The sequence below is a fragment of the Mustelus asterias genome, chromosome 12, assembly GCF_964213995.1.
Source record: "Mustelus asterias chromosome 12, sMusAst1.hap1.1, whole genome shotgun sequence".
NCBI lineage: Eukaryota > Metazoa > Chordata > Chondrichthyes > Carcharhiniformes > Triakidae > Mustelus > Mustelus asterias.
In genome coordinates, this window is record NC_135812.1 from 2,954,467 (window position 1) to 2,969,325 (window position 14,859).

The 14,859-nt window shown below is 52.5% G+C and overlaps 1 protein-coding gene across 1 annotated transcript in view; it reads right to left on the reverse strand.

The window, feature by feature from the left end:
* The window catches only part of lrrc75a (leucine rich repeat containing 75A), an 81,880-nt gene extending 70,813 nt beyond the window's left edge, over positions 1-11,067 (reverse strand). The window contains exon 1 of the mRNA XM_078224573.1: positions 10,166-11,067. Within this exon, the coding sequence (XP_078080699.1) occupies positions 10,166-10,423 (258 nt within the window). The 5' untranslated portion in view covers positions 10,424-11,067. The remainder of the gene's footprint in view (positions 1-10,165) is intronic.
* Positions 11,068-14,859: the final 3,792 nt, after the last annotated feature.

Sequence of the window (14,859 nt, forward strand, 5' to 3'; positions counted from 1 at the left end):
AGGTCATTGAGTGTCTTTAAGACAGAGATAGATAGGTTCTTGATTGATAAGGGGATCAGGGGTTATGGGGAAAAGGCAGGGGAGAGGGGATGAAAAAAAAAAATCAGCCATGATTGAATGGCAGAGCAGACTCGATGGGCCGAGTGGCCTAATTCTGCTCCTATGTCTTATGGTTTTATATAAAGGCAAAATCTGCGGGTGCTGGAATCTGAAACAAAAACAGCAGCTGCTGTCAGACCTGCTGAATTTCTCCAGCATTTTCTATTTTTGTCCCAATACTCTAATTGTGGCATAAGTCGAGTTTTATGAAGGCTCGACATAACTTCTTGGTTTATGTGCTCAACACCTCTATTCGTGAAGCTCAAGGTTTCATTTGCTTTACTAACTACACTCTCGCTCAATATGTAATTCACATGCACCCCCAGATCCCTCCAGACTCTGAGAACTGTGTCAATTAGTCTAGATGTCCTCTCCCCACCCCTTCTGTGAAAATGTATCATCTCATACTTTTCCCTACTAAACCCTATCTGCCACTTTTCTGCCCATTCAAATTGTTTAAATTTGTTCTTGTGATGCATACCTTGGGAATGTGGTGATGAGCTGCCTTCTTGAAAAATTGCACACCTCACATGGCCATTTCATAGAATCCCTACAGAGCAGAAGGAGGCCATTCGGCCCATCAAGTCTGCACCGACCACAATCCCAGCCAGGCCCTATCCCCATAACCCCACATACTTACCCTGTTAATCCCCTGACATTAGGGTCAATTTAGCATGGTCAATCACCCTAACCCACACATCTTTGGACTGTGGGAGGAAACTGGAGGAAACCCACGCAGACACGGGGAGAATGTGCAGACTCCACACAGTCACCCGAGGCCAGAATTGAACCCGGGTCCCTGGCACTGTGAGGCAGCAGAGCTAACCAATGTGCCACCGTTGCCGGCTAACCACTGTGCCAGGGAGGGCAGTTAAGAGTCAACCACATTGCTGTGGGTCTGGACTTGGATGGTGGACTTCCTCTTCTGAAGAAAGAAGGGATGGGTGAACCAGATGGGTTTTTAATGATAATCTGGTCGTTTCATGATCATTATTAATGGAATTAGCACTTTAACCTAGATGCATTAATTAATTGAATTTAAAATCTTCCAGCTGCCATGGTCGGATTTGAACTTGCATACACGGAACATTAATCCAGGCCACTGGATTACTCACCCAGTAACTACACTGCTGTCCACATTGTCCTACTGCAGTTGATTTGTATCATCCTGACTGTTTGCCACTCTTCCGAGTTTGGCATCGTCGACAAATGTTACATTTTTACTCTATTCCAATATCCAAGCCATTTGTATACAATTTGAAAAAACAGTGGTCTTAGAACGGACCCTTGGGGAACATCACCCATTTGATAAATAAGCCTTTAACACAACAATGTCCTGATGCCAATTTGCTCCAAGCTAACACTGACCCTCCGATTCCGTGAGCCACAATTTTATGATATAATGTTACACAGAATGTACAGCACAGCAGCAGGCCATTCGGCCCAACTGGTCCATGCCTGTGCTTATGCTCCACCTGAGCCTCCTCCCACCCTCTCCCTATATCCTTCTATTTATTTTTCCCTCATCTGTTTATTCAGCTTCCCCTTAAATGTATTAGTTTCTCCTGAAATTGATTTATTAGTGACTATCTTATATTTAGTCCTGGAGAAGTGGAAACATCTTTTTTAGATTAAAGAAAGGACTAATGCTTCTATAGTGCATTCACAATTAATGGAGTACATTTGATGTTTAGTCACTGTTGTAATGTTGGGAATATGGCAGCCCAGTTCTGCACAGCAAGATAATACAAACAGCAATGAGATTACAAATAAATTACAGAGAGGTGCAAGAATTATAATGTGGGACTTCAATTATCCAAATATAGACAGTGAGAGGAAGTGTAGACTCGGCAAAGCAGCCAGCATAATTAAGGACCCCATGCAACTCGGACATTCTCTCTTCCACCTTCTTCTGTCGGGAAAAAGATACAAAAGTCTGAGGTCTCGTATCAACTGACTCAAGAACAGCTTCTTCCTTGCTGCTGTCAGACTTTTGAATGGACTTACCTTGCATTAAGTTGATCTTTCTCTCCACCCTAGCTATGACTGTAACACTACATTCTGCATTCTCTCATTTCCTTCTCTATGAACGGGGTGCTTTGTCTGTATAGCACGCAAGAAACAATACTTTTCACTGTGTTAATGCATGTGACAATAATAAATCAAATCAAATCAAATCAAAGGAATAGTGCAAAGGGACAAGAGGGGCGAGAGTTCCTGGAGTGTGTTCAAGATAATTTTCTGCAGCCGTATGTCTCCAGTTTACCAAGAGGGCAGGCACTGTCCAGCCTGGTTGTGGGGAATGAGTGGCCCAAGTGGATCAAATGTCAGTGGGAGAGCATTCAGGGAAAGTGACCATAGGATCGTAAGGTTTAGGTTGGCCGTGGGAAAGGACAAGGAACACTCTAGAACCGGGATAATTAATTGGGGGAAAGCCAACTTCAATAAGTTGAGAATGAAACTGAGTTACGTGAGTTGGAGTCGAAGGTTATCAGAGAAGACGGTGACTGAACAATGGACCAGCTTCAAAGAGAGAGTGAAACCAAAAGAGAAAATGCTGGAAAGCCTCAGCAGGTCTGGCAGCATCTGAAAGGAGAGAAAAGAGCTGACGTTTCGAGTCCCTTTGTCAAAGCTCACTGTCACTTCTCTTCCAGGAATGCCTACCCTGAAGAAGTGCTGCTCTTCTCTCCGACAGGATTTCCATTTGTCTCTCCCCCCCCACCCCATTCACCTTCACCGCTTTCCACTGCTCTCTTAGTGTCGAAAAAATGCTTTGACAAAGGGTCATCCGGACTCGAAACGTCAGCTCTTTTCTCCCCTTACAGATGCTGCCAGACCTGCTGAGATTTTCCAGCATTTTCCCTTTTGGTTTCAGATTCCAGCACCTGCAGTAATTTGCTTTTATTCAAAGACAGAGTGTTGCAGACAATGTCGAGGTATATTCCCTTGAAGGAGAAAGGGAGAATACATAAATCCAGAGTAGCCTGGATGTCAGGTGAAAAGGCAACGGAGGATCAAACTGAATACAGAAGGACCAGAAGGGAAGTGAAAAAACTAATTAGAAAAGCAAGCAGAGAGCATGAGAAGAGTCTGGCAGCTAACATAAAAGGGAATCCCAAAGTCTCCTATAGACATATAAACAATAAAAGGAGGGTAAACAAAAGAATAGGACCAATTAGAGATTTAAAAAAAGGGACTTGCATGTGGAGGCAGGAAAAATAGAGTTATTAAACGCGTACTTTGCATCTGTCTTTACAAAGGAAGATATTGCTGCCCAGGCCAAGGCGAGAGACAGAAACTGGTACACTAAAATAATTTACAATTGAGAAAGAGGTGGTGTTAGAAAGGCTTAAAATAGATAAGGTACCAGAACCAGATGAGATGCATCCAAGGTACTGGGGAAGTGAGAGTGGAAATTGCAGAGACGCTGGTGATAATCTTTCAGTCCTCCTTAGACACAGGGATGATGCCAGAGGACTAGAGAATTGTGAATGTTACACCCTTGTTCAAAAAGGGGTGCAAGGATAAAGCCAACAACTACAGACCAATCAATGGTAGGAAAACTCCTGGAAACTATAAGATAAAAGCAAATTTCTGTGATGCTGAAATCTGAAACAAAAACAGAAAATGATGAAGAGTCATCCAGACTCAAAACATTGGCTCTATTCTCTCTCTACAGATACTGTCCGACCTGCTGAGATTTTCCAGCTTTTCCTGTTTTTGTTCTGGAAATTGTAGTTAGGGACAAAATTAGATAAAATCAATAGTCACTTGGACAGGTGCAGGATAATTAAGGAAAGCCAGCATAGGTCCATTAAGGGAAAATCATGTTTAACTAACTTGCTGGAGTTTATAGAGGAGGTAACAGAGAGGGTTGATAAGGGCAATGCTGTTGATGTGATGTATATGGATTTTCAAAAAGCATTTGATACAGTGCCACACAACAGACTTGTCAGCAAAATTCCAGCTCATGGAATGAAAGGGACAGTCGACATTTGGATAAGAAATTGGCCGAGTGACAGGAAGCAGAGAGCAGTGATAATTGGTTGTATTTCAGATTAGAGGAAGGCTGGTAGTGGAATCCCCAGGGGTCAGTGCTCTTCCTGATATATACTAATGACTCAGACTGTGGTGTTAGAGCATGATTTCAAAATCTGCAGATGAAACAAAGGTTGGAAGTGTTGTCAACTGTGCTGAGGATGGTCTTGAACTTCAGAAGGACAGAGACATGTTGGTGGATTGGGCAGACAAGCGGCAGATGAAGTTCAATGCAAAGAAATGTGAGGTGATTGATTTTGACAGAAAGCTGGAGAAAACAGTACAAAATAAATGTGAAACTCTAAAGGAGGTGCAGGATCAGAAGGATCTCAGTGTATATGTACATAAGAAATTGAAGATGAAATGGTATGTGGAAAGAGAAGTTAATAAAGCATATAGTATCTTAGCTTTTATTAATGGGCATTAAGTACAAGAGGTAGGAGGTCATGTTGAACTTGTATAAGACAGTAGTTTGGCCTCATCGGGAAACTGCGTTCAGTTTTGGGTCTGGGTAAGATGCTCTTTTGGAGAGTCAGTGCAGACTCGATGGGCTGAATGGCTTCCCTCTGCACTGTTGGGAGTCTATGGTCCTGGGGCTGAAGCTGGGAGGGGAAATCCACCAGGGTTATTACGCCAATCATTGCAGTGATTGGACCTGATTGAACTCAAACGCAATGGCTTCCATAGTTGAATAACCAGTTGAAGCTCAATGTTCAGATTCACACATGAAGAATGGCTACTTGGGGTGGAAGGTGTATCCTCCCTCTCATTCCCTATCCCATTCAAACCCATACCCCCAATCCCTGCAGAACAAGAGGGTGAGAAGACGCAGTCTGGAGAATTGGGGCAAGGCCATTCGGCCCCTCTCACCTGCAGCTGTTTTGGGATTTGTGGTTCCTGGGCCTGCCCCTGCCCAGACTCTGCAGGACACCATGTCCCCAGAGAAAAATTCAAAACTAAACCACATTATTCCAAACTGGATTGAAGATTCTGAATAGGAATGAGAAAATCACAGGCTGAAAGAAAAAAGGTGTGAGTAAAGGAATTTTCCTGCTTTCGGCAGGGATGGGGAATGTCGTACGGTTACTGAGAGGAGAATCGTTGGCCACACGTAACTTTTAAAACAGCAAACATTTACTGGAACAATTCAACTCAGCGTATTTTCATTTTTTCTCTGTTCAGAGAAGCTTTTAAAAAAAGGTTTGAACAAGGATTCATATTCAATTGCGAATACTAAACAACTGTGAGAGTGAGATGGCATCAGGCACCAAGGGAATCAAAATTACAGGATTTCTGAGACATTCCAGCCCAGTTAACTGCTGTATCTCCAGTGAAAGTTCACTGCTCCCCTCCTCATACTCACCAACACGTACCAGCCTAGCTACGTAAACAATCACACTCCAAACTAAACATTAACACTCATCGAGAAAAGTTAAAGAACATCACAAGTGTTTTCACACGGTGTTTTTGAAAAGGGTGAATGATTTTATGATTCAATGAGAGGAGGCCACTCTGCCCATCATATCTGTGCTGGCTCTTTTAAAGAGCTTTCTAATTAGTCCCAATTTGCTGTGGTTCAGCCCGTAAAGCTCTGCCTGATGTTTGAGTAAGTCACACAGAGTAGGATGGGATGGATCTGTTCTCAGCTGCTGATCAAAGCTGAGCAGGTGGAAGGGGTCACTAAAATTAGCCTCACTTCCAATGGGTTTGGCAAAGATTGAGTGAAGAAAGTTTTGCTGATTTTTATTATTCAGTGGGCCCTGCTGGAAGGTTAAAGTGTGTATGCGTATGTGACACCAGGTGAGGACAAGATTGGCTTCCGTGGTGGAATAGGCCACACATGAGAAACAGAATGGATTTGACATATCAATTGGTAAGGAGGGGAATGAACTGGGGAAGGGGCTGACGGGGTGACAGGGTGTCATGTTTATCAACAAAAAAGGTTTCTGACAAAGGAAGTGAGTGACTCCAATGGCAAAGAATCCAGGCCTGCTTTCACTGAGGCTGCAGGGCAAGGAGTGAATGGTTGGCATTTGGAGAGATAGTTTACACCAACCCACCACACTCACCCCTCCCTCTTCACACATTCAGCTACCCTGAGGTCATCTGGGAGCTAACAATCTGAAATCAGTCTGGGGACAACTACACCCATCCTGAGAAAGATCGCAGGAGCGAGAGGTGGGGGGAGGGGGGGGGGGGGGGGTGGGGGGGGGAGAGGGGGGGAGGAGGGGGGTGGAGGGGGGGGGGAGAGAGAGAGGGGTGGTCAAAGGATGAGGGAGGGAAAAACATGGGAGGAAGATGGATGGAGAGAAAGTTGGAGGGAAATAGTGAGAGAGGGAGAGCTGGGTGAGGGAGAGTTGGGTGAGGGAGGGAGTGCTGGGTGAGGGAGGGTGGGAGAGCTGGGTGAGGGAGGGAGGGAGGGCTGGGTGAAGGAGGATGAGAGGGAGAGCTGGGTGAGGAGGGAGGGAGAGCTGGATGAGGGAGGGAGGGAGAGCTGGGTGAGGGAGGGAGGGAGGGAGAGCTGGGTGAGGGAGGGAGGGAGGAAGGGAGAGCTGGGTGAGGGAGAGCTGGGTGAGGGAGGGAGGGAGAGCTGGGTGAGGGAGGGAGGGAGGGAGAGCTGGGTGAGGGAGGGAGGGAGGGAGAGCAGGGTGAGAGAGGGAGGGAGGAAGGGAGAGCTGGGTGAGGGAGAGCTGGGTGAGGGAGAGCTGCGTGAGGGAGTGTGATGGGGAGGGAGGGAAGGAGACCTGGGTGAGGGAGGGAGTGAGGAAGGGCTGGGTGAGTGAGGAAGGGCTGGGTGAGGGAGGGAGGGAGGGCTGGGTGAGGTAGGGAGGGAGGAGGGGTGAGGGTGGGAGGGAAGGCTGGGTGAGGGGGGAGGGAAGGAGGGGTGAGGGTGGGAGAGAGGGCTGGGTGAGGGGGGAGGGAGGGCTGGGTGAGGGGGGAGGGAGGGTTGGGTGAGGGGGGGAGAGAGGGTTGGGTGAGGGGGGGAGGGAGGGTTGGGTGAGGGGGGGAGGGAGGGTTGGGTGAGGGGGGGAGGGAGGGTTGGGTAAGGGGGGGAGGGAGGGCTAGGTGAGGGAGGGAGGGCTAGGTGAGGGGGGGAGGGAGGGTTGGGTGAGGGGGGGAGGGAGGGTTGGGTGAGGGGGGAGGGTTGGGTGAGGGGGAGGGCTGGGGAAGGGATGGAGGGCTAGGTGAGGGAGGGAGGGAGGGAGGGCTAGGTGAGGGAGGGAGGGAGGGAGGGAAGGCTAGGTGAGGGAGGGAGGGCTAGGTGAGGGAGGGAGGGAGGGCTAGGTGAGGGAGGGAGGGAGGGAGGGAGGGCTGGGTGAGGGAGGGAGGGAGGGCTGGGTGAGGGAGGGAGGGAGGGCTAGGTGAGGGAGGGAGGGAGGGCTGGGTGAGGGAGGGAGGGAGGGCCGGGTGAGGGAGGGAGGGAGGGCCGGGTGAGGGAGGGAGGGAGGGCCGGGTGAGGGAGGGAGGGAGGGCCGGGTGAGGGAGGGAGGGAGGGCCGGGTGAGGGAGGGAGGGAGGGCCGGGTGAGGGAGGGAGGGAGGGCCGGGTGAGGGAGGGAGGGAGGGCCGGATGAGGGAGGGAGGGAGGGCCGGATGAGGGAGGGAGGGAGGGCCGGATGAGGGAGGGAGGGAGGGCCGGATGAGGGAGGGAGGGAGGGCCGGATGAGGGAGGGAGGGAGGGCCGGATGAGGGAGGGAGGGAGGGCCGGATGAGGGAGGGAGGGAGGGCCGGATGAGGGAGGGAGAGAGGGCTGGATGAGGGAGGGAGGGAGGGCTGGATGAGGGAGGGAGGGAGGGCTGGATGAGGGAGGGAGGGCGGGGTGAGGGAGGGCGGGGTGAGGGAGGGAGGGAGGGCGGGGTGAGGGAGGGAGGGAGGGCGGGGTGAGGGAGGGAGGGAGGGCGGGGTGAGGGAGGGAGGGCGGGGTGAGGGAGGGAGGGAGGGCGGGGTGAGGGAGGGAGGGAGGGAGGGGGTGAGGGAGGGAGGGAGGGAGGGGGTGAGGGAGGGAGGGAGGGCGGGGTGAGGGAGGGAGGGAGGGAGGGCGGGGTGAGGGAGGGAGGGAGGGCGGGGTGAAGGAGGGAGGGAGGGCGGGGTGAAGGAGGGAGGGAGGGCGGGGTGAGGGAGGGAGGGAGGGCGGGGTGAGGGAGGGAGGGAGGGCGGGGTGAGGGAGGGAGGGAGGGCGGGGTGAGGGAGGGAGGGAGGGCGGGGTGAGGGAGGGAGGGAGGGCGGGGTGAGGGAGGGAGGGCGGGGTGAGGGAGGGATGGAGGGCGGGGTGAGGGAGGGAGGGAGGGCGGGGTGAGGGAGGGAGGGAGGGCGGGGTGAGGGAGGGAGGGAGGGCGGGGTGAGGGAGGGAGGGAGGGCGGGGTGAGGGAGGGAGGGAGGGCGGGGTGAGGGAGGGAGGGCGGGGTGAGGGAGGGAGGGAGGGCGGGGTGAGGGAGGGAGGGAGGGCGGGGTGAGGGAGGGAGGGAGGGAGGGAGGGCGGGGTGAGGGAGGGAGGGAGGGCGGGGTGAGGGAGGGAGGGAGGGCGGGGTGAGGGAGGGAGGGAGGGCGGGGTGAGGGAGGGAGGGAGGGGTGAGGGAGGGAGGGCTGGGTGAGGGAGGGAGGGCGGGAGGGAGGGCTAGTTGAGTGAGGGAGGGCTAGGTGAGAGAGGGAGGGAGGGCTAGGTGAGAGAGGGAGGGCTAGGTGGGGGAGTGAGGGAGGGCTAGGTGAGGGAGGGAGGGAGGGAGGGCTAGGTGAGGGAGGGTGGGAGGGAGGGAGGGCTAGGTGAGGGAGGGAGGGAGGGAGGGCTAGGTGAGGGAGGGAGGGCTAGGTGAGGGAGGGAGGGAGGGAGGGAGGGCTAGGTGAGGGAGGGAGGGAGGGAGGGAGGGCTAGGTGAGGGAGGGAGGGCTAGGTGAGGGAGGGAGGGCTAGGTGAGAGAGAGAGGGAGGGAGGGCTAGGTGAGAGAGGGGGGAGGGCTAGGTGAGAGAGGGAGGGAGGGCTAGGTGAGAGAGGGAGGGAAGGCTAGGTGAGGGAGGAAGGGCTAGGTGAGGGGGGAGGGCTAGGTGAGGGGGGGAGGGCTAGGTGAGGGAGGGAGGGCTAGGTGAGGGAGGGAGGGCTAGGTGAGGGAGTGAGGGAGGAAGGGCTAGGTGAGGGAGGGAGGGAGGGAGGGTGGGCTAGGTGAGGGAGGGAGGGAGGGAGGGTGGGCTAGGTGAGGGAGGGAGGGCTAGGTGAGGGAGGGAGGGAGGGAGGGAGGGCTAGGTGAGGGAGGGAGGGAGGGCTAGGTGAGGGAGGGAGGGCTAGGTGAGGGAGGGAGGGAGGGCTAGGTGAGGGAGGGAGGGCTAGGTGTGGGAGGGAGGGAGGGAGGGCTAGGTGTGGGACGGAGGGAGGGCTAGGTGTGGGACGGAGGGAGGGCTAGGTGAGGGAGGGAGGGAGGGTAGGGAGGGAGGGCTAGGTGAGGGAGGGAGGGAGGGAGGGAGGGCTAGGTGAGGGAGGGAGGGAGGGAGGGCTAGGTGAGGGAGGGAGGGAGGGCTAGGTGAGGGAGGGAGGGCTAGGTGAGGGAGGGAGGGAGGGCTAGGGGAGGGAGGGAGCGCTAGGTGAGGGAGGGAGGGCTGAATGAGGGAGGGAGGGCTGAATGAGGGAGGGAGGGCTGGATGAGGGAGGGAGGGCTGGATGAGGGAGGGAGGGCTGGATGAGGGAGGGAGGGCTGAATGAGGGAGGGAGGGAGGGCTGAATGAGGGAGGGAGGGAGGGCTGGATGAGGGAGGGAGGGCTGGATGAGGGAGGGAGGGCTGGGTGAGGGGGGAGGGAGGGCTGGGTGAGGGTGGTATGGCGGGCTGGGGGAGGGGGGAGGGAGGGCTGTGTGAAGGTGATAGGGAGGGCTGGGTGAGGGTGGTATGGCGGGCTGGGGGAGGGGGGAGGGAGGGCTGGGTGAGGGTGGTAGGGAGGGCTGGGTACGGGGGGGAGGGGGGGCTGGTGATCACTGTGGTTGGGAGCTCTGCCTGTGGTGCTAAGCTGGCATTGAACTGTATTCAGAGAGGGACATCGGGGCACTAACCTGTCTCAGGCTCCTCAGTAAGTTTGTGGCGTCCTCCTGTCTGCCCTGTTTGGCGAGTGTCACCATGTCCTGAATCATGCCAATCCTTTTCTGGTAGGGTGGAGGGACTGCACTCCTTGTACACCTGTCCCCGGACTTGAGCACAAAGCTGGAGAGGAAGTCACCTCTCTCCCGGCCGGGGGACTTTTTCCTGCAGCTTTGCTGCGAAGCCTGTGCCGAGCCTGCAGACTGCCTCTCCTTGCTCTGCCTGCCTCCCATGGCCGAATTGCCAGCGAGGGTCTAGCCGCAGAGTCCGGGGCTCCTGCAAACTTCAGAGCAACATTCCCGATCTTGGCAACTCCCTGTCACTGGGAATTTCAGACTGACTCCTCCCAGCTGGGCAGCAGAGGAGTTCTGCCCCTCATCCACTCTTTAGATATCGATCTGTATCGATTCGAATCCGATATAGAAACATGGAGAAGAAATTGATTCAGCACATTGTTGGTGAGAATCCAAGTTTGTTGATTGTGGGTCTTTTAAGAAGACATTCCTTTTCGAATCTGGACTGGAGTGGATAGCTCGGCTGGATCAGAGGTCATTCCCGGGGCTGGGGGGGTGGGGGGGGGAGGAGGAGGGGGGGGGGGGGAGGGAGATGGGGTGGGGGAGATGTGTTTCTCAAACACAACAGACCCCGAGCGGATCAATCAGAGCGATTCCAATCAGATCCACAAAATAAACCAGAAAGCAAGCCAGACAGACAATGGGGAGCAGGCAGAGGCTGTCGATGTGTCCAATCCGCTGCCGATTGGAGTGGATACTGGGTGTGGGATGTGAGTGCTCCGGACAGGATCCTGCAGTCACCCTCCTCACCCTCAAATCCTCCTCCCTCCTCACAACCCAGCCACAGTGACCGCTCTCTCCAGCTTGCGGCCACAACAATAAAACATCAGTGCCCTGTGCTGGGGCGGGGTTTGTCTGTGTGTTTAACTCCTTACATGAACGGAAACAGGCAGGGAGCGAGGAACAGAACTCGCCCAGGGCTGACACACACTCACCTGCAATGATCTAGCGCCTGTTCCAGCCTCAGCTTCACAGTCAATCTAATACTTCTGAAGTGTAATGTAGCAAACGCAGCAACCCATTTGCACACAGCAAGATCCCACAAACCAGCCTCCCATCCATTGACTCTGTCTACACTTTCCACTGCCTTGGCAAAGCAGCCAGCATAATTAAGGACCCCACGCACCCCGGACATTCTCTCTTCCACTTTCTTCCGTTGGGAAAAAGATACAAAAGTCTGAGGTCATGTACCAAACGACTCAAGAACAGCTATCAGTTTTGAATGGACCTATCTTGCATTAAGTTGATCTTTCTCTACACCCTAGCTATGGCTGTAACACTACATTCTGCACTCTCATTTCCTTCTCTATGAACGGTATGCTTTGTCTGTATAGCGCGCAAGAAACAATACTTTTCAATGTCTGTTAATATATGTGACAATAATAAATCAAATCAAATCAAATGTGATATTGACCAGATCAGCTGTATCAGTGATGTTGACTGAGGGGCTGGATCGATTGGGGTTGTTTCCCTTGGAGCGGAGAAGGCTGAGGGGGTGGCGGGGGGTGATTGGGGTGAACAAAATGATGAGGGTCGGTTTAGTTCAGTTGGCTGGACAACTGGCTAGTAACACGAACAATACAGGTTCAATTCCCATAGTGGCTGAGGTTAACATAAGGCCCCGCCTTCTCAACCTCACTCCTGGCTTGAGGTGTGGTGATCCTCAGGTTAAGGAAACACCAGTCACAGCCTGAGCTCATCTGGGACCATCGCAACTTTACTTACTTACAAAATTCTGAGGAGTGTAAATAGGATGAAATTTTTCCCCTTAGCAGAGGGGTGAATATCCAGGGGGCAGAGATTTAAGAGCAGGAGCAGGCGATTTGTTTTAAGTTTATTTATTATTATTACAAGTAGGCTTACATCAACACTGCAGTGGAGTTACTGTGAAAATCCCCGAGTCGCCACACTCCAGAGCCTGTTCGGGTACACTGAGAGAGAATTTAGCATGGCCAATGCACCTAACCAGCATGTTTTTCGGACTGTGAGAGGAAACCCACGCAGACACGGGGAGAATGTGCAGACTCCACACAGACAGTGACCCGAGGCTGGAATTGAACCCGGGTCCCTGGCGCTGTGAGGCAGCAGTGCTAACCACTGTACCACCATGCCACCCTGAACCTTTCCACCCAGAGGGTGGTGGGAATCTGGAACTCACTATCTGAAAGGGTAGCAGAGGCGGGAACCCTCACAACAGTTACAGACCAAGTGCTGGAAAATGAGATTCGCTAGATAGGTACTCGATGGCCAGTACAGGCACAATGGGCTGAAGGGCCTGTTTTTGTGCTGTATAACTCTATGGGTGTGATTCTCCCGTTTTTGCTTCAGGTGTTCTGCCAGTGGGGAAACTGGAGTGTTTGCCGTTGACATTAGCAGTGCCTCTCAGGTGAGATTCAACCACCTTTAGGGATAAAATAAATCCCCCAGGAAACATGCTGGAACCTCCGGCTCCACAGAGACTGGGACATCCCCAGCGTTACTCGACAGATCACCCTCCGCAACCCACCCCCACAATGGACATGGCCAACCCGCTGCTGATGAGGGAGCATCCCCAATGCTTCAGCACAGAGGGGTATCCTCCCCCACACCACTAAAATAATTGGTCATGCCCCATATACCTAACAGGCATGAAGGCAACTCCACCCCCTCATTCAGAGGCTCAACCCCCTCCCACACAAGCCGACAAGCCCAGCCCCTTCAGCTCCCCTTCAACCCCCACCTTCAGGCCCCCCTTGACAGGACCAACCTTGCACTGCCCCTTGGCACCCTGCCAGTGACACCCTGGCAGACACTCTGGCATTGCAGTGCACTGTTTGAGAGCACATTTCCACTCCATCTGACGAAGGAGCAGTGCTCCGAAAGCTTATGGTATTTGCTACCAAATAAATCTGTTGGACTTTAATCTGGTGTTGTGAGACTTCTTATTGCAGTGACTGTCAGGGTGTCATTGCCAGGTGTCATTGCTGGTATGTCACTGCCAGGATGTCCCTGCCAGTGTGGCAGAGGGAATGGTACCAGCTTCTATGGCTGAGAGCTACACACAGTGCAGGCATGCTATTCCACCATGAATGGTTGAAGAAGACTCACTCTGGGGAAAAAAGGCAGCCAAGATCTTCAGATCTAAGAACAAGCCTGTTTATAAACACTGTGGTTAAGAACAAGCATGTTAATAAACACTGAAGTTAGAAAGAGGAAATGAAAGCTCCTTCCTGCTGCGAAATAGCCTTGATCTGTCAATCAGAAGGCCTGTTTATAAACATTGTGGTTAGAAAAGAGGAAGTACTTGAGATGTATTCAACCTTGAAGGGAAACAAGAACAAATAAAGCTTCTGCCTGTCGTGTAATAACCTGGACCTGTCAATCAATAGGATACTTAAAGGTACTGGAGTGTGAAATTTAATATAAACAAAACTTTTCAAAGCATTTGAGGTATCTTGGAAGGCTCAGAGACTAGAAATAATGTAGTTAAAATAATGGGGCTGAGTGAGAAGTTATGGTGAAAAGAGGAAGTATTTGAGGCTTACTGTATTGCATGAACAATTAACTGTTTGATCTACTGCAGAGCTGCCAATCAGAACAGTTGAAAGTGACCATGCTGCACCTGCGGCTCATCCAATCTACAAAAGGGAATCCCCCAAGTGAAACTGACATCTCTTGCCAGTCAGAGGACATCAAAGGGATCTGCTCACACTCTCTGAGAGAGAGCAAGGAAAATCCGTTCTGCAGAATGGAGGATTGCTGTGATTTTGATGGCCTCCAGCTGTCCAGGGACCATAGATATTAAAGTGACTAGGCCACTTCAAAGATTTCACGGTACACAGACAGAGTGAAGATTTTTCATAGAATCTCTACAGTGCAGAAAGAGACCTTTCAGCCCAACAAGTCTGCACTGACTCTTCGACAGAGCACCTTACCCATGCCCACGCCATCTGAAAACCCCCACGCATTTACCTCACTAATCGCCCTAACCTACACATCCTGGGAAACTAAGCGGCAATCCACCTAACCTGCACATTTTACTGTGGGAGGAAACTGGAGCACCCAGAGAAAACCCACACAGACACGGAGAGTATGAGCAAACTACACACAGACAATCACCCAAGGCTGGAATTGAACCCAGGTCCCTGGCGCTATGAGGCAGCAGTGCTATCCACTGTGCCACCATGCAACCTAGGGAAATCATGCTTGATAAATCTATTGGAATTCTTTGAGGATGTAACTAGTAGAGTTGACCAAAGAGAACAAGTGGATGGGGTTTATTTAGACTTTCAGAACATAGAACATAGAAAGCCACAGCACAAACAGGCCCTTCGGCCCACAAGTTGCGCTGATCATATCCCTACCTCTAGGCCTATCTATAGCCCTCAATCCCATTAAATCCCATGTACTCATCCAGAAGTCTCTTAAAAGACCCCAACGAGTTTGCCTCCACCACCACCGACGTCAGCCGATTCCACTCACCCACCACCCTCTGAGTGAAAAACTTACCCCGACATCTCCTCTGTACCTACCCCCCAGCACCTTAAACCTGTGTCCTCTCGTAGCAACCATTTCAGCCCTTGGAAATAGCCTCTGAGAGTCTACCCTATCCAGAC